We start from the raw sequence: 22,468 nt of genomic DNA, 5'->3' as shown, positions 1-22,468 counted from the left end.
ACGGATGCACACAAGATTGGCATCCGTGTCCGTGATCCGTAGGTTGCTTTCATACAGACGGATCCGAAGATCCGTCTGCATAAAAGCTTTTTCTGATCTAAGTTTTCACTTCGTGAAAACTCATTTCCGACAGTATATTCTAACACAGAAGCGTTCCCATGGTGATGGGGACGCTTCAGGTTAGAATACACTGCAAACTTGGTACAAGACTTCCCCCTGCTGCCTGGCACCACCCGATCTCTTACAGGGGGATATGATAGCACAATTAACCCCTTCAGGTGCGGCACCTAAAGGGGTTAATTGTACTATCATATTCTCCTGTAAGAGATCAGGGCTGCCAGGCAGCAGGGGGCAGACCCCCCCCTCCCCAGTTTGAATATCAATGGTGGCACAGTGTGCGCCCACCATCGCCCCCCCCCTCTCTCTATAGTAGTAACAACCATTGGTGGCAGTGTGCGGCCTCCCATCTCCCCCCCCCCCCATCATTGGTGGCAGCGGAGTTCCGATCGGAGTCCCAGTTTAATCGCTGGGGCTCCGATCGGTAACCATGGCAACCAGGAAGCTACTGCAGCCCTGGTTGCCATGGTTACTTAGCAATAGTACAATAGTAGAAGATTCATACTTACCTGCTTGCTGCTGCGATGTCTGTGACCGGCCGGGAGCTCCTCCTACTGGTAAGTGACAGTTCTTTAGCAATGCACCGCACAGACCTTTCACTTACCAGTAGGTGGAGCTCCCGGCCGGTCACAGACATCGCAGCAGCAAGCAGGTAAGTATGAATCTTCTACAATTGTACTATTGCTAAGTAACCATGGCAACCAGGGATGCAGTAGCTTCCTGGTTGCCATGGTTACCGATCGGAGCCCCAGCGATTAAACTGGGACTCCGATCGGAACTCCGCTGCCACCAATGATGGGGGGGGGGAATGGGAGGCCGCACACTGCCACCAATGGTTGTTACTACTATAGAGAGAGGGGGGCCGATGGTGGGCGCACACTGTGCCACCAACTATTTTTAACTATAGAGGGAGGAAGGGGGGGCGATGGTGGGCACACACTGTGCCACCAACGATTTTTAACTATAGAGGGAGGAAGGGGGGGGCGATGGTGGGCACACACTGTGCCACCAACGATTTTTAACTATAGAGGGAGGAATGGGGGGGCGATGGTGGGCGCACACTGTGCCACCAACGATATTCAAACTGGGGAGGGGGGGTCTGCCCCCTGCTGCCTGGCAGCCCTGATCTCTTACAGGGGAATATGATAGTACAATTAACCCCTTTAGGTGCCGCACCTGAAGGGGTTAATTGTGCTATCATATCCCCCTGTAAGAGATCGGTGGTGCCAGGCAGCAGGGGGCAGTCTTGTACCAAGTTTGCAGTGTATTCTAACCTGAAGCGTCCCCATCACCATGGGAACGCCTCTGTGTTAGAATATACTGTCGGAAATGAGTTTCACGATGTAGCTCATATCCGACAGTATATTCTAACGTAGAGGCGTTCCCATGGTGATGGGGACGCTTCAAGTTATGTTCGGGTGTCCGCCTGGCCGTGCGGAGGCAAGCGGATCCGTCCAGACTTATAATGTAAGTCAATGGGGACGGATCCGTTTGAAGATGACACACTGTGGCTCAATTTTCAAACGGATCCGTCCCCATTGACTTGCATTGTAATTCAGGACGGATCCGTTGGCTCCGCACGGCCAGGCGGACGCCAAAACGACTTTTTTTTCATGTCCGTGGATCCTCCAAAAATCAAGGAAGACCCACGGACGAAAAAACGGTCACGGATCACGGACCCACGGACCCCGTTTTTGTGGGCCGTGAAAAAAAACTGTCGTGTGCATGAGGCCTAAAGAACATGTTACAAGTTTTCCTGGATGTGGAGATGATCAATGAAAAACAACGCTGCTGTGCTAAGACCCATTGAGATGAACAGGTCAGGATTCAGTCTGGATGCTATCCGTTCATAATGCACTTCGCATCCAGACTAAAAACTTGCTGATGTGAAAGCGGCCTAAGAAATGCAAACTGTTCCTGTTGACTTGGGTAAGGTTTTTGGGGTTTTCTTTAGTAAAATGATGGTGAAGAATATTCTGGCGAACCATAATGTTAGGGCTACGCGGTGACACGTGTCGCGCGACTTCTTGTCGAAGAAAAGTCGAGTAACATTTTTTTAAATGATAGTCAATGGTGTCGCACTGCAACATGCTGTGACTGTGACACGACAGTCTAAAAAAATCCATCCAAGTTGGATTTCTGTGCGACTGTCGCGTTGTGCAAAAAGTTGTGCAAAGTTTGATCAGTCTATGGAACCCCATAATTAATCATTTTAGGAAATTTCTCCATTTGATCTAATGTGGCAGAGCTCAGTTTGTCAAATAGTGCAGCTCACTGTGTACAGGACAGTGTAAATGAGCAGATAAACCTGCTCCATTATCTTGCGTTTTTACAATATACAGCCTCAAAGACTTAAAGGATATGTACACCTGCGGGGGCAATTTTTTTATGGTTGCATTTTACTCATTTTGGGCTAAAATTTTTTTTTTCAATTGGTCTTTATTAAAAATATTGAGCCATTCGGTCACAAAGGTTAACTATCTAGCTGTGTGAATGGTACTTTCACATTCTCTTTGCGATAATAACCCTTATCTCTAAATTACTAAAAGGTCATAAATAGAGTTGAGCGAACACCTGGATGTTCGGGTTCGAGAAGTTCGGCCGAACATCCCGGAAATGTTCGGGTTCGGGATCCGAACCCGATCCGAACTTCGTCCCGAACCCGAACCCCATTGAAGTCAATGGGGACCCGAACTTTTCGGCACTAAAAAGGCTGTAAAACAGCCCAGGAAAGAGCTAGAGGGCTGCAAAAGGCAGCAACATGTAGGTAAATCCCCTGCAAACAAATGTGGATAGGGAAATGAATTAAAATAAAAATTAAATAAATAAAAATTAACCAAAATCAATTGGAGAGAGGTTCCATAGCAGAGAATCTGGCTTCCCGTCACCCACCACTGGAACAGTCCATTCTCAGATATTTAGGCCCCGGCACCCAGGCAGAGGAGAGAGGTCCCGTAACAGAGAATCTGTCTTCATGTCAGCAGAGAATTAGTCTGCATGTCATAGCAGAGAATGAGGCTTCACGTCAGCCACCACTGCAACAGTCCATTGGCATATATTTAGGCCCAGCACCCAGGCAGAGGAGGGAGGTCCCGTAACAGAGAATCTGTCTTCATGTCAGCAGAGAATTAGTCTGCATGTCATAGCAGAGAATGAGGCTTCACGTCAGCCACCACTGCAACAGTCCATTGGCATATATTTAGGCCCAGCACACACACAGGCAGAGGAGAGAGGTCCCGTAACAGAGAATCTGGCTTCATGTCAGCAGAGAATCAGTCTGCATGTCATAGCAGAGAATGAGGCTTCACGTCAGCCACCACTGCAACAGTCCATTGGCATATATTTAGGCCCAGCACACACACAGGCAGAGGAGAGAGGTCCCGTAACAGAGAATCTGGCTTCATGTCAGCAGAGAATCAGTCTGCATGTCATAGCAGAGAATGAGGCTTCACGTCAGCCACCACTGCAACAGTCCATTGGCATATATTTAGGCCCAGCACCCAGGCAGAGGAGGGAGGTCCCGTAACAGAGAATCTGTCTTCATGTCAGCAGAGAATTAGTCTGCATGTCATAGCAGAGAATGAGGCTTCACGTCAGCCACCACTGCAACAGTCCATTGGCATATATTTAGGCCCAGCACACACACAGGCAGAGGAGAGAGGTCCCGTAACAGAGAATCTGGCTTCATGTCAGCAGAGAATCAGTCTGCATGTCATAGCAGAGAATGAGGCTTCACGTCAGCCACCACTGCAACAGTCCATTGGCATATATTTAGGCCCAGCACACACACAGGCAGAGGAGAGAGGTCCCGTAACAGAGAATCTGGCTTCATGTCAGCAGAGAATCAGTCTGCATGTCATAGCAGAGAATGAGGCTTCACGTCAGCCACCACTGCAACAGTCCATTGGCATATATTTAGGCCCAGCACCCAGGCAGAGGAGGGAGGTCCCGTAACAGAGAATCTGTCTTCATGTCAGCAGAGAATTAGTCTGCATGTCATAGCAGAGAATGAGGCTTCACGTCAGCCACCACTGCAACAGTCCATTGGCATATATTTAGGCCCAGCACCCAGGCAGAGGAGGGAGGTCCCGTAACAGAGAATCTGTCTTCATGTCAGCAGAGAATTAGTCTGCATGTCATAGCAGAGAATGAGGCTTCACGTCAGCCACCACTGGAACAGTCCATTCTCAGATATTTAGGCCCCGGCACCCAGGCAGAGGAGAGAGGTCCCGTAACAGAGAATCTGTCTTCATGTCAGCAGAGAATTAGTCTGCATGTCATAGCAGAGAATGAGGCTTCACGTCAGCCACCACTGCAACAGTCCATTGGCATATATTTAGGCCCAGCACCCAGGCAGAGGAGAGAGGTCCCGTAACAGACAATCTGGCTTCATGTCAGCAGAGAATCAGTCTTCATATCATAGCAGAGAATCAGGCTTCACGTCACCCACCACTGTAAGAGTCAATTTTCATAAATTTAGGCCCAGAACCCAGGCAGAGGAGAAAGGTCCCGTAACAGACAATCTGGCTTCATGTCAGCAGAGAATCAGTCTTCATATCATAGCAGAGAATCAGGCTTCACGTCACCCACCACTGTAAGAGTCAATTTTCATAAATTTAGGCCCAGAACCCAGGCAGAGGAGAAAGGTCCCGTAACAGACAATCTGGCTTCATGTCAGCAGAGAATCAGTCTTCATATCATAGCAGAGAATCAGGCTTCACGTCACCCACCACTGTAAGAGTCAATTTTCATAAATTTAGGCCCAGAACCCAGGCAGAGGAGAAAGGTCCCGTAACAGACAATCTGGCTTCATGTCAGCAGAGAATCAGTCTTCATATCATAGCAGAGAATCAGGCTTCACGTCACCCACCACTGTAAGAGTCAATTTTCATAAATTTAGGCCCAGAACCCAGGCAGAGGAGAAAGGTCCCGTAACAGACAATCTGGCTTCATGTCAGCAGAGAATCAGTCTTCATATCATAGCAGAGAATCAGGCTTCACGTCACCCACCACTGTAAGAGTCAATTTTCATAAATTTAGGCCCAGAACCCAGGCAGAGGAGAAAGGTCCCGTAACAGACAATCTGGCTTCATGTCAGCAGAGAATCAGTCTTCATATCATAGCAGAGAATCAGGCTTCACGTCACCCACCACTGTAAGAGTCAATTTTCATAAATTTAGGCCCAGAACCCAGGTAGAGGAGAAAGGTCCCGTAACAGACAATCTGGCTTCATGACAGCAGAGAATCAGTCTGCATGTCATAGCAGAGAATCAGGCTTCACGTCAGCCACCACTGCAACAGTCCATTGTCATAAATTTAGGCCCAGCACCCAGGCAGAGGAGAGAGGTCCCGTAACAGACAATCTGGCTTCATGTCAGCAGAGAATTAGTCTGCATGTCATAGCAGAGAATCAGGCTTCATGTCAGCCACCACTGCAACAGTCCATTGGCATATATTTAGGCCTAGCACACAGGCAGAGGAGAGGTTCATTCAACTTTGGGTAGCATCGCAATATAATGGTAAAATGAAAATAAAAATAGGATTGAATGAGGAAGTGCCCTGGAGTCCAATAATATATGGTTATGGGGAGGTAGTTAATGTCTAATCTGGACAAGGGACGGACAGGTCCTGTGGGATCCATGCCTGGTTCATTTTTATGAACGTCAGCTTGTCCACATTGGCTGTAGACAGGCGGCTGCGTTTGTCTGTAATGACGCCCCCTGCCGTGCTGAATACACGTTCAGACAAAACGCTGGCTGCCGGGCAGGCCAGCACCTCCAAGGCATAAAAGGCTAGCTCTGGCCACGTGGACAATTTAGAGACCCAGAAGTTGAATGGGGCCGAACCATCAGTCAGTACGTGGAGGGGTGTGCACACGTACTGTTCCACCATGTTAGTAAAATGTTGCCTCCTGCTAACACGTTGCGTATCAGGTGGTGGTGCAGTTAGCTGTGGCGTGTTGACAAAAGTTTTCCACATCTCTGCCATGCTAACCCTGCCCTCAGAGGAGCTGGCCGTGACACAGCTGCCTTGGCGACCTCTTGCTCCTCCTCTGCCTTGGCCTTGGGCTTCCACTTGTTCCCCTGTGACATTTGGGAATGCTCTCAGTAGCGCGTCTACCAACGTGCGCTTGTACTCGCGCATCTTCCTATCACGCTCCAGTGCAGGAAGTAAGGTGGGCACATTGTCTTTGTAGCGTGGATCCAGCAGGGTGGCAACCCAGTAGTCCGCACAGGTTAAAATGTGGGCAACTCTGCTGTCGTTGCGCAGGCACTGCAGCATGTAGTCGCTCATGTGTGCCAGGCTGCCCAGGGGTAAGGACAAGCTGTCCTCTGTGGGAGGCGTATCGTCATCGTCCTGCCTTTCCCCCCAGCCACGCACCAGTGATGGACCCGAGCTGCGTTGGGTGCCACCCCGCTGTGACCATGCTTCATCCTCATCCTCCTCCACCTCCTCCTCATCCTCGTCCTCCTCGTCCTCCAGTAGTGGGCCCTGGCTGGCCACATTTGTACCTGGCCTCTGCTGTTGCAAAAAACCTCCCTCTGAGTCACTTCGAAGAGACTGGCCTGAAAGTGCTAAAAATGACCCCTCTTCCTCATCCTCCTCCTCCTCCTCCTGGGCCACCTCCTGTTCCATCATCGCCCTAAGTGTTTTCTCAAGGAGACATAGAAGTGGTATTGTAACGCTGATAACGGTGTCATCGCCACTGGCCATGTTGGTGGAGTACTCGAAACAGCGCAACAGGGCACACAGGTCTCGCATGGAGGCCCAGTCATTGGTGGTGAAGTGGTGCTGTTCTGTAGTGCGACTGACCCGTGCGTGCTGCAGCTGAAACTCCACTATGGCCTGCTGCTGCTCGCACAGTCTGTCCAGCATGTGCAAGGTGGAGTTCCACCTGGTGGGCACGTCGCATATGAGGCGGTGAGCGGGAAGGCCGAAGTTACGCTGTAGCGCAGACAGGCGAGCAGCAGCAGGATGTGAACGCCGGAAGCGCGAACAGACGGCCCGCACTTTATGCAGCAGCTCTGACATGTCGGGGTAGTTGTGAATGAACTTCTGCACCACCAAATTCAGCACATGCGCCAAGCAAGGGATGTGCGTCAAATTGGCTAGTCCCAGAGCTGCAACGAGATTTCGCCCATTATCACACACCACCAGGCCGGGCTTGAGGCTCACCGGCAGCAACCACTCGTCGGTCTGTTGTTCTATACCCCGCCACAACTCCTGTGCGGTGTGGGGCCTGTCCCCCAAACATATGAGTTTCAGAATGGCCTGCTGACGTTTACCCCGGGCTGTGCTGAAGTTGGTGGTGAAGGTGTGTGGCTGACTGGATGAGCAGGTGGAAGAAGAGGAGGAGGAAGCCGAGAAGGAGGAGGTGGCAACAGGAGGCAAAGAATGTTGCCCTGCGATCCTTGGCGGCGGAAGGACGTGCGCCAAACAGCTCTCCGCCTGGGGCCCAGCTGCCACTACATTTACCCAGTGTGCAGTTAGGGAGATATAGCGTCCCTGGCCGTGCTTACTGGTCCACGTATCTGTGGTTAGGTGGACCTTGCTACAGATGGCGTTGCGCAGTGCACACTTGATTTTATCGGATACTTGGTTGTGCAGGGAAGGCACGGCTCTCTTGGAGAAGTAGTGCCGGCTGGGAACAACATACTGTGGGACAGCAAGCGACATGAGCTGTTTGAAGCTGTCTGTGTCCACCAGCCTAAATGACAGCATTTCATAGGCCAGTAGTTTAGAAATGCTGGCATTCAGGGCCAGGGATCGAGGGTGGCTAGGTGGGAATTTACGCTTTCTATCAAATGTTTGTGAGATGGAGAGCTGAACGCTGGCGTGTGACATGGTTGAGACGCTTGGTGACGGAGGTGGTGGTGGTGGTGTTGGTGGTACATCCCCTGTTTGCTGGGCGGCAGGTGCCAACGTTCCTCCAGAGGCGGAGGAAGAGGCCGAGGCGGCAGCAGCAGAATAGGCCGAGGCGGCAGCAGCAGAAGAGGTAGCAGGGGGAGCCTGAGTGACTTCCTTGGTTTTAAGGTGTTTACTCCACTGCAGTTCATGCTTTGCATGCAGGTGCCTGGTCATGCAGGTTGTGCTCAGGTTCAGAACGTTAATGCCTCGCTTCAGGCTCTGATGGCACAGCGTGCAAACCACTCGGGTCTTGTCGTCAGCACATTGTTTGAAGAAGTGCCATGCCAGGGAACTCCTTGAAGCTGCCTTTGGGGTGCTCGGTCCCAGATGGCGGCGGTCAGTAGCAGGCGGAGTCTCTTGGCGGCGGGTGTTCTGCTTTTGCCCACTGCTCCCTCTTTTGCTACGCTGTTGGCTCGGTCTCACCACTGCCTCTTCCTCCGAACTGTGAAAGTCAGTGGCACGACCTTCATTCCATGTGGGGTCTAGGACCTCATCGTCCCCTGCATCGTCTTCCACCCAGTCTTGATCCCTGACCTCCTGTTCAGTCTGCACACTGCAGAAAGACGCAGCAGTTGGCACCTGTGTTTCGTCATCATCAGAGACATGCTGAGGTGGTATTCCCATGTCCTCATCATCAGGAAACATAAGTGGTTGTGCGTCAGTGCATTCTATGTCTTTCACCGCTGGGGAAGGGCTAGGTGGATGCCCTTGGGAAACCCTGCCAGCGGAGTCTTCAAACAGCATAAGAGACTGCTGCATAACTTGAGGCTGAGACAGTTTCCCTGGTATGCATGGGGGTGATGTGACAGACTGATGGGGTTGGTTTTCAGGCGCCATCTGTGCGCTTTCTGCAGAAGACTGGGTGGGAGATAATGTGAACGTGCTGGATCCACTGTCGGCCACCCAATTGACTAATGCCTGTACCTGCTCAGGCCTTACCATCCTTAGAACGGCATTGGGCCCCACCATATATCGCTGTAAATTCTGGCGGCTACTGGGACCTGAAGTAGTTGGTACACTAGGACGTGTGGATGTGGCAGAACGGCCACGTCCTCTCCCAGCACCAGAGGGTCCACTAACACCACCACGACCATGTCCACGTCCGCGTCCCTTACTAGATGTTTTTCTCATTGTTATGGTTCACCACAACAACAAATATATTATTTGGCCCAATGTATTGTATTCAAATTCAGCGGGATATAAATTTGAGGCCTAGTATTTAGGCGCTGGGTGACCGGTATGGATTTAGTGACAGAATTAGACTTGGAAATGCACAGAAGCGTGTGTGTGTGAAGTTATTCTGAATGACCCAATGTGCACCTTGAATATTATATACCCTTTTAGGGATAGATTTCAAATAGCTCTGATATAGCAGAAACCACTAAATTATGAAATTGCTAAATTGGGAATTGTACTTCAACCCAGAACAAAAAATGTGCTTTGACGGACACTAAATATCTTGCCCAGCAACAACAGTACAACGGTGGGTAACGAGAGATTTAGAGGGAATTAAATTTGAGGCCTAGTATTTAGGCGCTGGGTCACCGGTATGGATTTAGTGACAGAATTAGACTTGGAAATACACAGTAGCGGGTGTGTGTGAAGTTACTCTGAATGACCCTATGTGCACCTTCAATATTATATACCCTTTTTGGGATAGATTTCAAAGAGCTCTGATATAGCAGGAACCACTAAATTATGAAATTGCTAAATTGGGAATTGTATTTCAACCCAGAACAAGAAATGTGCTTGAACGGACACTAAATAACTCGCCCAGCTACAGCACTAGGGACAGATTTAGCTGGATATAAATTTGAGGCCTAGTATTTAGGCGCTGGGTGACAGGTATGGGTTTAGTGACAGAATTAGACTTGGAAATACACAGTAGCGGGTGTGTGTGAAGTTATTCTGAATGACCCTATGTGCACCTTCAATATTATATACCCTTTTAGGGATAGATTTCAAATAGCTCTGATATAGCAGAAACCACTAAATTATGAAATTGCTAAATTGGGAATTGTACTTCAACCCAGAACAAAAAATGTGCTTTGACGGACACTAAATATCTTGCCCAGCAACAACAGTACAGCGGTGGGTAACGAGAGATTTAGAGGGAATTAAATTTGAGGCCTAGTATTTAGGCGCTGGGTCACCGGTATGGATTTAGTGACAGAATTAGACTTGGAAATACACAGTAGCGGGTGTGTGTGAAGTTATTCTGAATGACCCTATGTGCACCTTCAATATTATATACCCTTTTTGGGATAGATTTCAAATAGCTCTGATATAGCAGGAACCACTAAATTATGAAATTGCTAAATTGGGAATTGTACTTCAACCCAGAACAAAAAATGTGCTTTGACGGGCACTAAATAACTTTCCCAGCTACAACAGGACAACGGTAACGAGAGATTTAGAGGGATTTAAATTTGAGGCCTAGTATTTAGGCGCTGGGTGACAGGTATGGGTTTAGTGACAGAATTAGACTTGGAAATACACAGTAGCGGGTGTGTGTGAAGTTATTCTGAATGACCCTATGTGCACCTTCAATATTATATACCCTTTTTGGGATAGATTTCAAATAGCTCTGATATAGCAGAAACCACTAAATTATGAAATTGCTAAATTGGGAATTGTACTTCAACCCAGAACAAAAAATGTGCTTTGACGGACACTAAATATCTTGCCCAGCAACAACAGTACACCGGTGGGTAACGAGAGATTTAGAGGGAATTAAATTTGAGGCCTAGTATTTAGGCGCTGGGTCACCGGTATGGATTTAGTGACAGAATTAGACTTGGAAATACACAGTAGCGGGTGTGTGTGAAGTTATTCTGAATGACCCTATGTGCACCTTCAATATTATATACCCTTTTTGGGATAGATTTCAAATAGCTCTGATATAGCAGGAACCACTAAATTATGAAATTGCTAAATTGGGAATTGTACTTCAACCCAGAACAAAAAATGTGCTTTGACGGGCACTAAATAACTTTCCCAGCTACAACAGGACAACGGTAACGAGAGATTTAGAGGGATTTAAATTTGAGGCCTAGTATTTAGGCGCTGGGTGACAGGTATGGGTTTAGTGACAGAATTAGACTTGGAAATACACAGTAGCGGGTGTGTGTGAAGTTATTCTGAATGACCCTATGTGCACCTTCAATATTATATACCCTTTTTGGGATAGATTTCAAATAGCTCTGATATAGCAGAAACCACTAAATTATGAAATTGCTAAATTGGGAATTGTACTTCAACCCAGAACAAAAAATGTGCTTTGACGGACACTAAATATCTTGCCCAGCAACAACAGTACAGCGGTGGGTAACGAGAGATTTAGAGGGAATTAAATTTGAGGCCTAGTATTTAGGCGCTGGGTCACCGGTATGGATTTAGTGACAGAATTAGACTTGGAAATACACAGTAGCGGGTGTGTGTGAAGTTACTCTGAATGACCCTATGTGCACCTTCAATATTATATACCCTTTTTGGGATAGATTTCAAAGAGCTCTGATATAGCAGGAACCACTAAATTATGAAATTGCTAAATTGGGAATTGTATTTCAACCCAGAACAAGAAATGTGCTTGAACGGACACTAAATAACTCGCCCAGCTACAGCACTAGGGACAGATTTAGCTGGATATAAATTTGAGGCCTAGTATTTAGGCGCTGGGTGACCGGTATGGATTTAGTGACAGAATTAGACTGGGATATGGCCAAAAAATGAACAGACTATTGCTGGTTAAATGCACTTGGTGTGACAGCTTCACCCTGATGTAGGCTTTAGCCAAAAAACAACCACACCATTGAGGGTTAAATGCACTTGGTGACAGGCGCAGCTTGCCCCTGATTTTGTATATGGCCAAAAAATGAACAGACTATTGCTGGTTAAATGCACTTGGTGTGACAGCTTCACCCTGATGTAGGCTTTAGCCAAAAAACAACCACACCATTGAGGGTTAAATGCACTTGGTGACAGGCGCAGCTTGCCCCTGATTTTGTATATGGCCAAAAAATGAACAGACTATTGCTGGTTAAATGCACTTGGTGTGACAGCTTCACCCTGATGTAGGCTTTAGCCAAAAAACAACCACACCATTGAGGGTTAAATGCACTTGGTGACAGGCGCAGCTTGCCCCTGATTTTGTATATGGCCAAAAAATGAACAGACTATTGCTGGTTAAATGCACTTGGTGTCACAGCTTCACCCTGATGTAGGCTTTAGCCAAAAAACAACCACACCATTGAGGGTTAAATGCACTTGGTCGCAGCTTGTGCTGGCGCACCACAAGACACAAAATGGCCGCCGATCACCCCAGAAAAATGAGACTGACAAACGGTCTGTGCAGCCTAAAAACAGTGAGCAATTGAGGATCAGCAGCTCAATGATCCACAGCTGCAGATCGATCAGTTAATCAAGTCCTTTGGAGGAGTTAATCTGCCTAATCTCGCCCTACTGTCGCAGCCGCAACCTCTCCCTACGCTAATCAGAGCAGAGTGACGGGCGGCGCTATGTGACTCCAGCTTAAATAGAGGCTGGGTCACATGGTGCTCTGGCCAATCACAGCCATGCCAATAGTAGGCATGGCTGTGATGGCCTCTTGGGGCAAGTAGTATGACGCTTGTTGATTGGCTGCTTTGCAGCCTTTCAAAAAGCGCCAAGAAAGCGTCACAAAAGCGCGAAGAAAGCGACGAACACCGAACCCGAACCCGGACTTTTACGAAAATGTCCGGGTTCGGGTCCGTGTCACGGACACCCCAAAATTCGGTACGAACCCGAACTATACAGTTCGAGTTCGCTCATCCCTAGTCATAAACACTTATTTAAGCAACATTTTTATCAGTAAAATAAGAATTGAGTTATTATGAGTGTTTATAAGGTCAGAGATAAGGAGCCGTCAGCTCAGCTGCCAGATGGAAAAGAGTGAAAATTTAGAGCCTGCTACTAGAGAAACTCAAGGCTGCACAAAGACAGGGGTTCAAAATTTTTATTAAAAACCAATTGAAAAAAATGATTTTTAGCTCAAACTAAGTACAATGCAATAATAAAAAAAAAAAAAATAAATCCCCAACGGTGCCTTTAAAAGGCTTCGACAAAGACTTGGGACCCCTCTAAGAGCCAAAATTGAAGGTCACTGACGGATCAGGTGCATTTATCCATTACATGATGTACAGATTCAGTGTAAATAGCATAAACGGACTCTAAAATGGTGGAAACAGGAACCACATTGAGATATACCAACTAAAAAAGGCGTTTTATACACTTGCAGAAAAAGTTAAAAAAGAAATTATTTTGGTTCTCGAATCCGGACGTCTACCAAGATTTGAAGACAGAAATGCAATGCCGTATACCAACGCTGTGGTACATGAAGTTCAGAGATTTGCCAACCTCATTCCAAATATTCCACATGCCACATCTAGAGACACGTATTTCAAAGGTTACCATATCCCAAAGGTAAGTGAATTCCTTGAGAAGAGATTGGGTACATCACTGCTTTTGGGTCCTAGGATAAGGAGGGGAGTTCAACTGGGCCCATTCATGTAATTGCATGGTCACCCATTTGTTTGACTTGCGAGCGTGCAATTCTATGATACTACTAGCTGACTGTGGATTTCTAAAGCCAAACCAATACCAACCGATTGATCGCCGGGTCAGTTCAATTATAAGAGATATTTTTGGGGAATACGTTTACAACATACTTTTCCAAAATGTCCAGGAGGTTCCCAGAGAAATTGGAGACCAACTAGACTGAACATTTCTTGTGTATGGTGTCGGGATGCATTATCGGCTTAGTGCCGGCATTCAAATGCGCATTCAGGGGCCGCTGCTGTCTGTGTAAAAGGGTTTGACTTATGAAAAGGGGTCTGGTTATGACCGCTCCCCACAAAAAAAATATATAAAATTGTCAGTCATAAAAGCCCCGTACAAGAAATTCATCTCCAATAAACCCTCTAATAATGACCATAACAAGGTAGCATGGTGTTCTGGCTTCTGAGGCAGGTTGGTTCAGCAGATGAATGGAGATTACAACCATGACATAAATACATCTTCTTTTACTATTCTCCTTCCCAGGGAACAACTGTGATCCCGCTGCTTACATCCGTGCTGTACGACAAACGTCACTGGGAGACGCCATTCCAGTTTAATCCTGACCACTTCTTGGATGCTGAGGGGAAATTTGTAAAGAAAGCAGCTTTTGTGCCCTTCTCCATGGGTAACTCATTGATGACCTCCATGCAGGCATCCGTTTAAGGCCCCATTCACATGACCATATGTATCTTGCGGTCCACAAAACGTGGTTGCCCAAAAAATACGGATGATGTCCATGTTGCATTCTTCTTCTTTTTTGCGGATCCATTGTAACAATGCATATTCTTGTCCACAAAATGGACAAGAATAGGACATGTTCTATCTTTTTTTGCGGGGCTGCAGAACAGATAGATGGATGCGGAAAGCACATGGTTTGCTGTCGGCATTTTTTGAGGCCCCCTTGAAATGAATGGGTCCACATCCGTAAAAATACAGTCATGTGAATGGGGCCTAAAGCATACATATTTTGTATACATTAAATGTAAGACAAAAACGTTATGTGAACCCAGCCTAAGTGGGGCTCTATGGCCCAAAGGGGACGGAAATTAACCCTTACAGGACCTTGTGATTTTCTGTTATTGCGTTTTAATTTTTTATTTTTCCATTCACATTGCTATATGAGAGGTAGTCATTTGTGGGATAAGTTTTACTTTTTAATGACACCATTTCCTATTGCATTCAATATAGTGAAAAGCTGGAAAAAAAATCAAAATGGGATGGAAATGGAAAAAAAAAAAACAATGACAGGGCATAGATTAGCAGTGTGAAGGGGGCCCCCAGACATAACTTGGGGCCGCATATATGCGTAATCCACCATTGAACGCACATACATTTCTTTTATATGGTGGTGTATGCCTGGCACTAGTCTTGAGCGAATTGAGCTTCCGATCATAGATCCAAAGTCAATTCATTCAAAAACTTCATTCAAAATGTATGGGTTGCGTGTAGACAAAATTCGTATGGCCCGAAGTCCCGCGAGAGTTCTGTGAATTAATTCGGTATTCCAAACCCAACTTCGGATTCCTATTTTAAAATGTTTTTAAAGATGCAGATAGGAATACCAAAATAATTTACCGAAGTCGTCCGCGACTTTGGGCAATGCGAATTTTGCCTACGCTCTGCTCATACATTTTAATGCTGTACGGAGACAGCAGTAAAGTCAACATGCACACATTCAGGATTCATGTGCCGAGAATCTGCACTGAAATCCACAGATGTTCGCAGGCAAATCCGTGCGGTCAATCCGCATCAGTTGGTGCAGATTTGGTGCAGATTTTCCGCATGCGGATTTTACTAAGGCCTCTTGCACACAAATTTTTCTTTTTTCCGTTTCTGTTCCGTTTTTTTGCGTTCTGTATACGGACCGTATATAGAATCATTCATTTTAATGGATCCGCAAAAAAACGGAAGGTACCTTCCGTTTCCACATTTCCATTTTTCCGTTCAAAGATAGAACATGTCCTATTATTGTCCGCATAACAGATAAGGATAGTACTGTTCTATCAGGGGCCAGCTGTTCCGTTCCGAAAAAAACAGAATGCACACGGACGTCATCCGTATTTTTTGCGGACCGCAAAATACTTTAAAAAGCCATACAGTCATGTGCAAGAGGCTTAAGTGAATGGAGAAAATCCAGTCAGGAAAAATAAAATAAATTGCCATGCTGCAGATTTTAAAATCCGCACCGCAGGTCAAAATCTGTGTGGAAAAAATCTGCATCGTGTGCATTGATAATTTCAGATTCTCATAGAATACAATGTACATGACCTACGGTGCGGATTTTCCACACGCAAATCCGCACGCAATCCTGATCGTGTGCATTTAGCCTAATGCCACTTTTTTGGCATCACATAGCGAGCAAAAATTATATTGTTCCTGCTCTGAGGTAGCTGCTGAAAGCAACCAATTAGATTCCACTCTGTGGAAAAGTGAAAGCAGCGATCTGATTGGTTGCCATGAGCAACTGCTCCACTGGTCCTTTACAAAGTGTTACACGGACACTGAGGTACAAAATGGAGGAGGGAAGAAGTGTGAGGAAGTCCAAGGTGCCCACAGTGTGCTGTCCACATCTTTTGCGGCCCCATTGAAATGAATAGGTCCACATCCATTCCGCAAAATTTCGGAACGGATGCGGACCCAAAAATACGGTCGTTTAAATGCACCCTTATGGAGACACTGGGCTGGCATTTGTAGGGGAGAATTATGGCTGACACAGGCAGTGGTGCCCAGGCTGCACTGCTAAGTTGAGAGTGGGGTTTAGCGGGCTAATAAGGGTGGAGCTTAGCTGTGCAACAGGCGGAGCTTAGCAATAGAGCCGGCCCACTAGCCCTTACTTTGGTTGGGGTCCCAGAAATCTCAAATTCGTCCGAGAACATTAGGACCACCTGTAGGCTCACACTGGCACTTACTGGAACCCTTGAGCTGGCACAATTAGGGTACTGCCATTCCTTATCAAGAACACCATCAGGGAGATTTATCAAAACGGCTGCATCAGCGCGCATTCGTGCATCACCCAAAAACAGCACCACGCCAGGTTGTGTGTCGTATTGCAGCGCAGTCCTGTTCACCCCAATGTGGCTAATCCACAATACCGGACGTAAACCAGATGTGGCGCTCTATCTGGATGAAAAAAGCCATGTTTGTCTAATCCTGTACAGTTCCTTTATTCAGTTTAGCCAGTTTACGGCAAACATATGGGGTCATTTATCAAACTGGTGTAAAGTAAGGTAGAAGCCGATTGGTTGCTACGGGCAACTAAGCCAGTTCTACTTTACACCAGTTTGGTAAATGAACTAAATAATCTCCTGCATCAGGAATAAATAATCTCCTGCATCAGGAATTCTTTTCTTACATTTTTGGGCTTTTCTTGTAGGGCGAAGACTTTGCTTGGGAGAGAGTCTTGCGAAGATGGAGCTGCTTCAAAAGTTCACGTTTAGCCCTCCACCTGGTATGGAGTTAGACCTCGATGCCGACCCGTGTTTTACTCTAAGGCCGCAGCCTCACCTGGAGTGTTGTGCTGAGGTGAAATAATTAGTCTACAGGAGGACTGCACTTTGGGGGTCATTTATCAAACTGGTGTAAAGTAGAACTGGCTTAGTGGCCTATAGCAACCAATCAGATTCCACCTTTCATTTTGGACAGCTCCTTTGGAAAATGAAAGGTGGAATCTGATTGGTTGCTATGGGCAACTAAGCCAGTTCTACTTTACACCAGTTTGATAAATGACCCTGTTTATCTCTGGATTTATTAGAGGTTACACCCCAAGAACAAGCCATATGACAAATAATCCCTGTTACAGTATCTCAACATTTTCCTCTAAAGAAAAATCTTATTCTCACCTCCTGTAAAAGCTGGAACCTCTTTAGTTTTTTTTTTTTTTAACTCCCAGCAATCTGAAAGCCATAGCTTTTTTAATTTTTCCATTCACATAGCCGTATGACGGCTTGTTTTTTGCAGGACAAGTTGTACTTTCTAATGTCTCCATTTAAAGTTGCATACAATTTAGTGGGAAGTGGCGAAAAAATTCCAAATGGCATGGAATTATATCAAAAAGAAATTCCGCCACAGTTTTATGTTTTTTTTTTGTTTTTTTTACAGTGTTTCCTATGCAGTATAACTTACCAGTTACTTCCATTCTCCGGTTTGGTACGATTAAAACAATACCAAATATGTGCAGTTTTTTTGCATTTTATTACTGAAAAGAAAATAAACACCTTGGAAAAAAACAAATTTTTACTTTGCATTGCCATATTATGACCATCATAAGTTTTTTATTTTTATGTGCACATAGCTGTGTGAGGGCAAATTTTTTGCAGGGCAATCTGTATGTTTTAGCGACTTTTTGATCACTTTTGAAGCAATAAAGAAACGGCAAATTGGTTCCGTCTGCAAACGATGGTATCCGTTCAGACGGAACCGTCTGCATTATATTTTACTTCAAAAGTCTAAGTACAATTTGTATTCAGACGGATCCGTCCAGACTTTACATTGAAAGTCAATGGGGGACGGATCCGTTTTAAAAATGCACCATATTGTGTCACCTTTGAACGGATCCGTCCCCATTGACTTACATTGTAAGTCTGGACGGATCCGTTTGCCTCCGCACGGCCAGGCTGCAAGCAGCGTTCGGGTGTCCGCCTGCTGAGCGGAGCGGAGGACAGACGGTGCCAGACTGATGCATTCTGAGCGGATCCGCATCCACTCAGAATGCATTAGGGCTGGACGGATCCGTTCGGGGCCGCTTGTGAGAGCCTTCAAACGGAACTCACAAGCAGAGCCCCGAACGCTAGTGTGAAAGTAGCCTTACTAGTACAGGCGTTTTGCATGCGGTAATGCCCATGATGTTTATTTTTTATTGTTTATGTATTTTAATTTTGGGGAAAGGGGGTGATTTGACTTTTATATTTTTTTTACATTTTTAAAAACTTTTTTTTACACTTTTAGGGTCCATTCACACGTCCGTTTTTTCTTTCCTGATCTGTTCCGTTTTTTGCGGAACAGATCAGGACCAGTTCTGGACCCATTCATTTTCAATGGGTCCTGGAAAAAATCGGACAACACAGTGTGCGCTGTCCGTTTCCGTTGTTCCGTATGTCCGATTAAATATAAAACTTGACCTATTCTTTTCCGCAAAAATCGGATCCTGGTACAATACAAAGTCAATGGTTCCGCAAAAAACGGATGACATTCGTATGTCATTACGTATGTCATCCGTTTTATGAGGAATCCGTTCCTGGAAATTAAATCCTGCCCACAGAAATCACTTATTCACTTTTTTTTTTCATATTTTTTCCAAAGAAATACAAACAACTTTATTTGCTTTGTGAAATTTATACATGTTTCCGTTTTTTTGCGGATCCGCAAAAAACGGATGACATACGGAAACATTTTCAGGAACAACGGATCCGCAAAAAACGGCCCGAAATTCGGGATATAGAAAAATACTGACGTGTGAATGTAGCCTAAGATTGCTTCTCTCAAAGACTCCAATTCATTATCATTGGAGTTTATGAGGATTACACTATGTTCCTGCAGCAAACTCTTGTCACTGGGGAGGACCGAGGCTGCTGCACACACACTTCAGCTCTCCCGCTTCTCGCCAGATGCATGGCAGAGAGCGCATACTCCCTGTTTTTAACCTCCCAGATGCTGTGGTCGCATACAATAGTCCCCCGTACCTGCTGTTTAAAACAGCAGGCACCCGGTAGCTATGTGGCCCACTGCACTCGTGAGTGGGCACCATTTTTAAATACTAGACCTCTGAGTAGTTTCTCGTGCCAGCATTGAATGGGAGCTGAAATGCAGTATCCCAGCATGGTCACCACAAGTGCCAGAAATCCTCAAAATACAGATACAGATGCAGCAGTGGTAGCACTCGAACCCTTAACTCAAATTTCATTATCTCATCAGATTATCTGGAAACAGAAGCCATTGAAAAGCAATTGCTTAACGCGTTTAGTTAACTTAAGTTTAGTTAACACATCCCATAAAGCATGAGTCTTAGGCCTCATGCCCACGACCGTATTTTGTTTCCGTGTCCGATCCGTTTTTTTTTTGCGGATAGGATGCGGACCTATTCATTTCAATGGGTCCGCAAAAAAAGTGTGCTGTCCGCATCAGTATTTCCGTTCCGTTGCTCCGCAAAAAAAATAGTGCATGTCCTATTTTTTTCTAGTTTGCGGACAAGGATAGGCATTAGTACATTGGATCCACAAAAAAACGGATACGCAAAAAAAATGGATGCCATGCGGAACGTCATCCGTTTTTTTTTGCGGACCGCAAAACACATACGGTCGTGTGCATGTAGCCTTAACCCTACTAAATCCGTACCGTCTGTGTTGGATCTGCATCTTTTGCAGACCCATTGACTCCAATAGGTCCGTGGCCCGCATTTTACGGCTAGGTAGGACGTGTTCTATCTTTTTTCAGAATGGTTAATATGCTTTCCGCATCCATATGTCCAATGTGTGCTTTTCGCATCTATGTGTCCATTCTGTAAAAAGAATATGTCCTCAAAATGCGGACCACACAGACCCATTGAAAAGATTGTCAGAAAAGATCCTACAGTAGAAAACCACAAGTAGTGATCCCATTTTGGAAACTACACCACTCAAGGAATTTTTTAAGTGGTGGATGGAGCACTTTTGACTCTACAGGTGTTTTCCAGAAGTTAATGTGTAGTGGAAGTGAACATGTAAACTGGGCAGTGTAAAATTACAGGGTACATAAAGGATCAAATTAAGATTCCATGGATGTGTGGTACACTTTGAAGCAATCCTTTATGCACAGGCCAGGTTTTTCAGGGCAGCCGTCACAGTGATAAATGGTGTCCTTTCATGCCCCCTTTCTGGAACTCACTGCATCTTTTTTTGAGTTGTTCCTTTCCTTGCTGTCTGGGGGACTTCACCAGGCAAATGTGGACATGGTATAACAGATTGCAATGGGCACCTCCCCCTAGGGCCATCTATATCTAAAACGCGTCCCAGATGTAGGGATGCCAAGGGGTATAGTGCGGTCTAAAATGTCTCTCTGTGTGTCACGGTGCTCCTACCTGGATACGGCTGGACTCCAGGATTTGGCTAGGGGGGATATAATTAAGGGGTTTGAAAGAAAGATTGAGTGCACACCTTATATGTAGTTGAACAGCAGCTTTACTTGAATATACAGAAACAGTCTTCAAGCTTTGTCTTGGTCCCAGCAGGCTTTAGCATTAAAACTTGCAGGCTTTTTCAATAACTGCTTGCTTTCTCTCTCTCTCTCTGCTGTACTGACAGGGTTGCTTAATATACTGTTACTTCTGTATGCTACACTTGTCTCTTTGGTCTGACTTATGGTTATGCCAGGAAACTTTCCTCCTGAGGCTTCAAGCTTTGAGCTCCATAGTCAGCAGAGCTGAGGGTGCTCTGGCTGGCTTGGGCATGTCCAGCAGAGACATTCCCCTGCACACCTGTCCCCTAGCAGGGGATAAGCTAGACTCACTCTAACTGGTCCCTACCCTTCCTGCAGGAAATAGTATTCGCCCACTTCCCTCCAGAGGGGGGGTTAGATTGGAATGGAAGGTTCCATTCTATCTAACTATAGCTCTGCTGTGTTTGCTGCCACCTGCTGGTAAACCAGGAAAATTACATGAACAGTTACACAACATTATTAGGAATGCACAGTTTTGAGGGACCTGGAAATAAATATATAGCTGAAATACAGGTTAGACCATAAACGATAGTAGCAAGGTGCAGAAGTGGTAACACCACTCTGGGGTGTTACAACAGCACCAACACTTCCATAAGTGCTGGGGACCTTCCCTTTCTGGTTTTGAAAAACTGGCTCCTTCATTACCACCTCTTGAAACAGAGGAGAGCAAGGGAGAGCATTGGAGCATGAAATGCTCCGATGCTCATGTCAGAGGTGCTGAGTGGGGGAAGAAGAAGATATGGAACCCGGACAACCCCTTTAAAACTTGCTGGGAGCTCACACCGAAGAGTCCGGCTTATTCATGAGTTCCTTCTCTCCAGCCCTGAGAGTCCTGAAAACTCCGCCCACACAGAGTGATTGACAGCTCTCCCTGTGAGTGAATGTAGAAGGCTGTCAATCCTTGCAAAGTTAGGGTAATCAGGACTCTCATGGTCTCCTCTAGGAGTCCTGTCAGGATTTACTCTGTGTTTTATGGACAAGAATAGACATTTCTACAATGGTGGCCGAGAAAAGTGCAGGATGCACACAGCCGGCATCTGTACTTTGCAGATATGAGGTTTACAAACTTCCAAACGGATATGGTCGCCTGCAGGAGGCCTAAATCACATAAACCTGTATATCTTAGAGATCAGCTACTCTCACTGTACCGTATGTACAGTTTTCTAAACCATCATAGCCACATTAGCTTTATTGAACCTTCACACATCAGTCAGAAAACTATCACATACTGTACTTATTGTACAAAATTTTCATGGCCTACTGTTTTTTTGAATGAATGATAGAAATCATAAAAACATTTCAACCGTCTGAACAATTATTTTTCTGTAGGTGTTTTCAGTTTCTTGTTTTCTTATGTTCCTCCAAGGTACAAAGGGGCATTGACAAGGGCAACAGTGTTCCACAGGCTAAAAATTGTATTTGAAAACCATCATTCCATGTCTGAAATTGGTGGCCTATGGAGGTACAGCATGGGTCTATAGATTATATAGAGTTAGAATCATTCCCTCTTCTACTGGGGGTGAAAACTTGGTCAGGACTCTACCCTCTAAAGCAGGGATGCTCGAACCTGCGGCCCTCCAGCTGTTGTAAAACTACAACTCCCATCATTCCCTGACAGCCTACGGCTATCATCCTACAGAAGGGCATCGTGGGAGTTGTA

At 45.9% G+C, this 22,468-nt stretch overlaps 1 protein-coding gene across 1 annotated transcript in view; it reads left to right on the top strand.

The window, feature by feature from the left end:
• LOC122944474 (cytochrome P450 2W1-like) overlaps window positions 1–17,209 on the top strand; it is a 33,198-nt gene extending 15,989 nt beyond the window's left edge. Inside the window, exons 5-7 of the mRNA XM_044302785.1 lie at window positions 13,301–13,485; window positions 14,104–14,245; window positions 16,994–17,209. Coding sequence (XP_044158720.1) covers window positions 13,301–13,485; window positions 14,104–14,245; window positions 16,994–17,151 — 485 coding nt within the window. The 3' untranslated portion in view covers window positions 17,152–17,209. The remainder of the gene's footprint in view (window positions 1–13,300; window positions 13,486–14,103; window positions 14,246–16,993) is intronic.
• Window positions 17,210–22,468: the final 5,259 nt, after the last annotated feature.

The sequence above is a fragment of the Bufo gargarizans genome, chromosome 8 (genome assembly GCF_014858855.1).
Source record: "Bufo gargarizans isolate SCDJY-AF-19 chromosome 8, ASM1485885v1, whole genome shotgun sequence".
Classification (NCBI taxonomy): domain Eukaryota; kingdom Metazoa; phylum Chordata; class Amphibia; order Anura; family Bufonidae; genus Bufo; species Bufo gargarizans.
The sequence above is the reverse complement of the archived record's forward strand: the minus strand, read 5'-3'. Positions and strand labels throughout refer to the sequence as shown.